We start from the raw sequence: 8,223 nt of genomic DNA on the forward strand, positions 1-8,223 counted from the left end.
AAAAAAAAAAAAAAAAAAAAAAAAAAAAGACAGTATGGTATTAACACAACCAAATACAGTCAACTCATCTTTGACAAGGAGGCAAAAACAATGAATAAAGAATAGTGTTTCCAACAAACAGTGCTGTAATCACTGTATGCAAAACAATCTAGTCACAGAATTTATACTTTCCACAAAAATTAACTCAAAATGAATCATAGACCAAAATATAAAGTTAAGAACAATGCGCTAGGGATTTAGCTCAGTGGTGCCACCGTCTGCCTCAGAAGTGCAAGGTCCTGAGTTTGATCCCCAGTACCAAAGAGAGAAAAGTGTTCTTAAGAACTATAAAATGCTTCTGGGCATGGTGGCACACACCTGTAATACTATACCTTGGGAGGCTGAGGCAGGAAGACTGCTGTGAGTTCGAGACCAGCCTGGGCTACATAGTAAGTTCCAGGTCAGTCTCAACTACATAGTCAGACCCTGTCTCAAAAAAAAAAAAAAAAGAAAGAAACTATAAAATGTTTAGAAGTCAGTATGACCTTAGGTTTGATAATAGCTTTAGATACAGCATCGAAAGTTTGATTCATGAAAGAAAAAAATAGTTGGACTTATTAAAGTCTATTGTCCAGCAAAAGACTCTTAAAACAATGGAAAGACAAGTTACAGTATAGGCAAAAATAACTACAAATTCATTTCTGGTTAAAGGTTTGTATCCAAAAATATACAAATAACTTTTTTTGTTAGATTTTTTTTTTTTAACTGGGAATGAACTTGGGTCCTTGTGATTGCGAGGCACGCAGAAGAACCACTGAGCTAAATCCCCGGCCCCCAAATAACTTTTTAAACAGGGTCGGACTTTTAAAGAAAACTAAATTTAAAGATGGGGAAAAGTTTCGAGCTGGTACCTCATCAAAGAAAATATACAAAAAGCAAACAAGCATTTGCCATTATGTGACTACAAATTTAAACAGTGTGATACAACTACAAAACTATTTGAGTAGCTAAAATTAAAGAACCTGACAACTCCAAATGCTGACAAGAATGAAAAAATAGAAACATGTATTACCAGTGCAGAAGCAAAATTACACAGCCACTTTGGAAGACAGTTTTTGGCAGTTCCTTACAAAGCTATACACAGCTGCCAGCCCATCTGACTAGCAATCACACTCCTAGGTATTTACACAACATGTGGGAAACTTTGTCCAGACAAAAACTCTCCTGTGACTGGAGTAGCTTTATTAATTAGTTACTAAAAGCTGGAGGCGATCAAGAAGTCCTTCAACTGGTGACTAGACAGAAGTCACAGGATATCCACACAATGGAACATTATTCACCAAGAAAAAGAAATAAGCTACCGGGACCAGTAGACAAGCTGGATGTCAGAAGACTTCCCAAGGCCTGAGGGATCTGAGGTCACCCTGACTCCAGCCAGGATTCCCTCTGCTTCCCCAGGCCTCTGCAGCATGGCTATAAAATGCAGAAAGTGAGCCTGAGGTCCTGAGGGTGGGCGACAGTGGCCAGGGGCTGTGTGACTGAAGGCACCTCACCGGTCCTGTGTAGCGCTGGGTCAGGCCAGTATGGGGAGGGAGAGGTTGGGGGAGGGCTGCCTGACGGGGGGATGGTTGACAGCTCCTGTTTCTTGAAGACCTAGAAGGGAAGAAGGCTGGAGTCCAGAAATGAAAATAAGCCTGGCTGGTGGCGCGTGCCTGTAGTCTCAGAACTTGGGAAACAGAGGCAGGAGGATTGCCGTGAGTTGGAGGCTAGCCTGGGTTACATAGTGCATTCAAGGCCGGTCTGAACTGCATAGCGAGACCCTGTCTAAAAAGAAAAACAAACAAACAAACAAAAAAGTTTTAGGAATAAAGAAAGGTAAAGTAACCTGCCAGAGGCTACACTGCAGAAGAGGTAAAGCTGGGATTTGAACTTGAGGCTCTAATACCCTATCCATGCCTGCGAGTAGTGTCCAGGGGCCTGCTGGACGAGTCAGAACCCTTGGGCATCCTTGGGAGCCAGCAATGTGCTGTGACAGGGAGTGAGCTACCCGTCCTTGAGGGTGTGCAAGCAAGCCCAAGTGGTGCCATCCACTCCAGCGGACCAGAGGGCCGAGCAATCAGGGGCGCCTCGCCAGGCCAGCTGACCGCCCTGTCAGCTTCTGGCTCCCGGGCTCCCAGGCTCCCTGGCTGCCGGGCGGGGCTTTGAGGGTGTGCAAGCAAGCCCAAGTGGTGCCATCCACTCCAGCGGACCAGAGGGCCGAGCAATCAGGGGCGCCTCGCCAGGCCAGCTGCCCGCCCTGTCAGCTTCTCCTGGCTCCCGGGCTCCCAGGCTCCCTGGCTGCCGGGCGGGGCGCTGCTATTTCTGTCCCCAAGTCGGGAAGCAGGGGTGCCTGCGCCATTTCGATCCCAGCCGCGCAGCACCATGAGCACCGCAGCCTTCCACGTGGCGGGGCTACTGGAGAAGATGACTTCCAGCGACAAAGACTTCAGGTGCGCGCTGGTCTCGCCCCTGTCCCGACTCTGACCTGGACCCTGATTCTGACCCAACGAACCCTGGTTGTCACCGTAATTTAACCTAGGACCCGCCAGCATAGCCCCGCCCCCGCCCCACCTGCTCCTCTACCTGGTCCCTGCCCCTCACCCTAACTTTAATCCTGACCCTAACCCAGGGTGAGACACCTGCCTGGCCCCGCCCCCATCCCAGGCTCCTGTGTCCCTTCCCTCACCCTCACTCTAACTTTGATCCTGATCCTAACCTTGATTCCAACCCAGGGCACCCACCAGCCTGGCCCCACCCTCTCCCCAAGCCAGATACTCTGCTCCTTCGCTGACCCTGACCCTCACCCAGACCTCACCCTAGCCCTGACCCCTGATCCTCACCCCCACCCTGATCCTGAGCAGGCGTAGCCACGCTGTGACAGCTTCCGGCCCCAGGCCTACCCTTTCCCCAGTCCTGCCTTCCTCTCTCCCCTGCCCAGGATCTCAGAACTTCAGGGGCAGAGCACAAGATTTGCTAGAAGACAAAGGGTTCAGCCTCTCTTCTCAAGGGAAACTGAGGCCCAGGGTAGAAGGGATGGGCTATGGCCACAGGACAGTGCTGGACCCTGGAGCTGGCAGAGGCCTTGGGGACCCCTTGGCCACAGTCCCTCAGGTGCCACTTTGCCCCCACTTTACAGAACAGGGCACTGAGGTTCAGAGGTAGGAAGGGCCCTGGTGTCACCACAGAGCTGGACAGCAGAGACTTGGGTCAGGTCCGGCCAGGTTAAAGCAGAGACCCTGTCTCATACCAGCAGGTAGGGGGCCTGGAATACCCAGTCCTCAGCACTCTACAAAATCAGCACCCCCACACACACCTCACAGCAGTGCATCCGACCATACACAAGTCACCCCACCCTCAAGTCCTAGTGACTGCCAGCCCAAAGCTGGAGGAGGGACAGGGAGGGCCCAGGCAGCCCTGGGGGAGGGCCCGCGCCAGATGAAGGCTGAGCTTCTGTGCACTGCCGATCTCCTGGGCCCCACACTACACCCTTTCAGGTGCCGCTGGGGACAGGGCTCCCTCACACACACCATGTTTCTGTTGTGTCACCTCTCACCCAGGAGCCGCTATGCTCCTGGACCACAGGGACAACAGGGGACACAGAAGTGCTCAGGGGACATCAGCTGGGCCCCCAGGCAATGGATTCCACCCCCTCGACTGGTGCCCAAGAAGCCTTTGCCTGTCCCTGCCAGTGGCTTGAGAACACTTAACACCATGCTGAGCCTCAGCAATGGTGGCTATTTTTAGGGTCCCAGCACCAGCTGTCCCGATGCCCGTGTGGCCCTAGGCTGAGTGGCATCTAGCGTTTCTCTGGAACAAAACCAACACTGTGGCCTGGGGCTCTTGGAGGGGACAAGGATACAAGGGTTACCTGAGTAGGTGGGGGAAGCACAGATCCCATCTACTCCCTCAGACCTACCAAACCTATAAACTCAGAATCTTGTAGGAATTCCCAGATCATTTCCGAAAGCACAGTCCCTTGGGTGGAGGAGTCAGGAGGCTCATCTGGGGAACTGGTGTTACACCTAGTTTACTGTGTGACCTAGGGAAGTTCCTGCAACCTCTCTGAGAAGAGCCTCCTCTTGGCAACTGAGGCAGCCCAGCTGTCAAAACAAACACCTGTGATAGGCACAGGGGCTGACCTGGTCTCAGGGCACTATGGACCACCACAGCATGAAGATTGCAACCTAGGAGGCTAGGAATGGCCTTTGGTGACACAGTAGTAGCCTAGGGCAGGGCATCCTGGGCCTCACGTCTCCTCATTCTCTGCACAAGTCTTGGGGGAGCCAGGGAATGACAAAGCAGCCCTGCAGGGACAGGGCCCCTGGGGACTATTCAACCTCTGCTTGGCTTCACCTGGCAGGGGTGGTACCCCAAGCCCCACTGTTCCAGCTCTGTGGCCAGTCACAATCTCACATGTGTTAGGTTTCAGGACACACAGACCCTAGCCCTAGTGCCCACCCCACAGTGAGCCAGGGCTGGTGACCTGCCAGTTGCCTATTGGCCGCCTTTTCTGTGTCTTGGGTCCATCAGCATGGCCTGGGGCAGTGCTTTCCAAAGTTCAGTCCTCCACCCTGAGTGTCACCCAGGGACTTATTAGAATGTGCGAGGGGGACCCCAGGCTGCAACCCGGGTTAGGTGTCCTGCAGGGCTGGGCACAGCATTCTGCCCACCTGCCCCTGTACCTTGGCTGCTGTGTGGTCTTTGAGCTCCTGCATGGCCCCCATGGCTTCATGAGGGTCTTGTGCTCACTCCCACTTTCAGACAGGGACACAGGCTGAGCCGCAGCTGGAGCCGCACCCAGCTTGCCATCTGCCCCAGGCATGGAGCCAGCTGTGGGTGTCCACAAGGACGCAGCCCTGTGAATCTCCTTGGCCCTTAGGTTCATGGCCACCAGTGACTTGATGGCGGAGCTGCAGAAAGACTCTATCCAGCTGGATGAGGACAGTGAGCGAAAGGTTGTGAAGATGCTCCTCAGGCTCCTGGACGACAAGAACGGCGAGGTGCAGAACCTGGCTGTGCGGTGGTGAGCAGGGGGACAGGAGGGCCATGTGGGGTGAGTCACCCAGGGGCCCCATCCTTGGGGACAGCCTGAGAGAGGACCTGCCTGCAGATCCAGGGCACCAGAGGCTGGACAGTGGCTCAAGCTGACTTCCTCCAAAAGTAGACCCTGAACCAGGACTTTGGTCCCAGTTGATTTGGGAGATGGTGATCCTGGGAAATTCAGTAGAAAGGAGGGAGGGAGAAGAAGGAAAAGAGACCCAGGCAAGGCCCCGCAGATTTCTTTTTTCTAGTCTAAGCTGGCCTTGAACTCATGGCAACCCTCCTCCTGCCTCAGTCCCCTGAGCACTGGGATGCCAGGCATGAGCCACCATACCCAGATGGAGGAATTGAGTTTTTAAATCCCCTGCGGACCTCTGGGGCAGGATGAGGAAGCTGGAGTGTGACTCCTCTGCCCATCTGTGGTTGTAGCTGTTAGGATGGAAGGTTGTTTTCTATCTCCTTCAACCACAGAAAGGCACCAGGCAGGGCTATAGCACTGGCTGCTGGAGAATGGTGAGGGCTGGGGACTGAGGTCAGGGGGAGGAAGGGGGTGAGGAGCTGGTACCTGTGGTCCAAACTTGGACGTACTCTAGCCTAGAACCGCTTGCTGAGGGTAGGGTTTTTAAACTGTGAATGCACATTAAAACCACTTGTGGAGTTAAAACATCCCACCGGGCCAGGTAGGGTGCACACACCTGTGATTCCAGACTCTAGGAGGCTAAGGCAGGAGGATATCAAGTTGGAGCCCAGCCTGGACAACTTTGCCATTTAGTGAGACCCTGTTACAAAAAATAAAGGGCTGGGAATGTAGCTCAGTGCAAAGGCCCTTGGTTCAATTCCTAGTACTAAAAATAAAAAGTCTGACCAGCCAGGCCACACCTGAAACCAGGTATTTCAGACTCCCCAAGGGTGGTGCCCAGTGGCAGCAGTGTGCAGCAGCCTGGGAGCCAGGCAGTCTGGTGCAGCCATTTTTACCAAAACCAATGCCCCAGGACCAGGCTCTGAGGTGTTGGTGTGGGGGCCCTGATGACCAGCACCAGTGTTCATGGGAATCGGCCAGAGCTGCACATCCCCAGCTCACAAGAGGCATGAGGGCCACAGAGCAGGGCACATGGAGCCATTGGGTGCCATGCAGGGTCCAGGATGAGGTGTGGGCAGAGCAGAGGGTCCCTGTTGGGCGGGGCCCTTTCCTCCACCCCTATAGCTCCGGAGCACAGGCCTCAGAAGCAGCTGACTCAGGAGCTTGCCTCCTACCCAGCTTGGGTCCTTTGGTGGGCAAGGTGAAGGAGTGCCAGGTGGAGACCATCGTGGATGCCCTCTGTGCCAGTATGCGGTCCGACAAGGAGCAGCTCCGGGATATTGCTGGCATCGGCCTCAATATTGTGCTCTCAGAACTGCCACCTGCAGCCACAGGTACCCAGGCTCCAGAACTTGGCACACTGCTTTTTGTCCCAGCTCATGGTTAAAAAAACTGGCTCAGTGCAGCAGCTCCTCAGCTAGGAGGTGACATCCAACTCAGAACTAGATTCTTGCTCTGTGTCTGATAAAAATGCTTTGAGGTGCACAGAATGGCAGGTTAAGAAGCAACATGAACCATGTGGGGTGATATGCGCCTATAATCCCAGGACTTGGGAGGCTGCAGCGGGAGGATCACTGTGAGGTTGAGGCCACCCCAGGCTACAGTAATGAGACCTTGACTCAAAAAAAAGAAAGAAAAAAAGAAAGGATGGAGGGCCATCTGGCTGTGACATCTGTCATCTCATTGATTGCCAGGGTTGATTCAGCTGATCTGACTGGCTAGACGGGTGTCCCCTTCCTCCCTCACTGCTCCATGTGCGTCCCTCCTGAAGCTGGGCTCTTGGTAAAGAGGATGACCACCCCCAATAGAGAAGGACCCTTTCCTTGGTCAAGTGTGTATGAGTAGCTGCATTCCCTGCTAGAACAAGCTCCCAACAAGCTCTCAAGAAAAAAAGAAAGAAAGAAAGAAAGCTACACAACATCTGGAGGGATCAGCCACTCCATTTTTGAAGCTCAATGTGGACAGTGCTGAGGTCCGAGCTCACCTCTTCTCCATTTTATAAGAAAAGAGCACGCTCTCTCCCAGCTCCAGAAGACTCCTACGCTGCCTCACTGGCAGAACTGGTCACTTGGCTGCTCCCTGGCTGCTCTCCTGTGGGAGGGCCAGTGAAGCGTGTAGCTTTTCCACTGCCCAGTGGAAGTGGTCAAGGAGGAAGGCCAGGGCAGGAGTGAGGTCACTGCTCCGTCATCCCACACAGGCTCCCTCCTTTGTCTGGTCAGACTCTGGGTCCCACCCAGGGCCACCAAAGTTCCCCTGCTTGGATCTGCAAGATTCCCAGAAGTGTGGGCTTGGGAACACAGCTGGAGGGAAAGTGGGCAGAGGTGGAGACTGCCTCTCCCCCAGCCCAGGGCCTCACTGTGCCCACATTGTGCCTGGCACAGGCTCCGGGTTGGCCACCAACGTGTGCCGGAAGATCACAGGCCAGCTCACCAGTGCCATTGCCCAGCAGGAGGATGTGGCCATGCAGCTGGAGGCCCTGGACATCCTATCTGACATGCTGAGCAGGTGAGGGGACAGGGATTTGGGTGTGTGGAGCCAGTGCCACCCAGGGGCACCTTAACCCTTAGCTAACCTGCCAAGAAATGCTCTATGGTCACCTCTGAACAGGCTCTGGGAGGTGGTGTGACCAGCCCAAGATCACCTCATCGGCACCCTGAGCACCATAGGCCATGGATCCAGGGGTGGCAGAGGTAGAGACTCAGGGTGATCCTGGCATGGCTGCCAGTTGCAGGGGCGGGAGGGATGGGCAGACAGATGGGTGTGGTAGGCAGGGCCACAGCAGGAGCAGATGACTTTCCGCACCAGCTTGACCATGACCTAGGCGTGGGTCCTAGAGCCTCGGTACAGCCCTGTCACTAGTAGATGGACAGAGAAATACAAGTCAGCCCAGGAGAGAGACATCTGGGGCACTCAGTTTGGGAAGGTCAGGCCATGTGGGTGACACTACTGGTCAACTGTGCCCAGGGATGTAGGAGGGGCTGGAATTGCCAGAAGCAGCCACTCCTGGGTCTGAGCCTCTCGATCCAAGGCTCAGCGTACCAAGGGGGCAGAGGCGGGGTTCCCAGCAGGGACCTAGGGCTGGGCAG

General features: G+C 54.2%; 1 protein-coding gene across 1 annotated transcript in view; it reads left to right on the plus strand.

The window, feature by feature from the left end:
* Nucleotides 1-2,395: 2,395 nt before the first annotated feature.
* Cand2 (cullin associated and neddylation dissociated 2 (putative)) overlaps nucleotides 2,396-8,223 on the plus strand; it is a 25,482-nt gene continuing 19,654 nt past the window's right edge. Inside the window, exons 1-4 of the mRNA XM_033759671.1 lie at nucleotides 2,396-2,468; nucleotides 4,898-5,041; nucleotides 6,317-6,471; nucleotides 7,519-7,642. Coding sequence (XP_033615562.1) covers nucleotides 2,401-2,468; nucleotides 4,898-5,041; nucleotides 6,317-6,471; nucleotides 7,519-7,642 — 491 coding nt within the window. The 5' untranslated portion in view covers nucleotides 2,396-2,400. The remainder of the gene's footprint in view (nucleotides 2,469-4,897; nucleotides 5,042-6,316; nucleotides 6,472-7,518; nucleotides 7,643-8,223) is intronic.

The sequence above is a fragment of the Fukomys damarensis genome, unplaced genomic scaffold (assembly GCF_012274545.1).
Source record: "Fukomys damarensis isolate Sample0158 unplaced genomic scaffold, DMR_v1.0_HiC HiC_scaffold_37, whole genome shotgun sequence".
Lineage (NCBI taxonomy): Eukaryota > Metazoa > Chordata > Mammalia > Rodentia > Bathyergidae > Fukomys > Fukomys damarensis.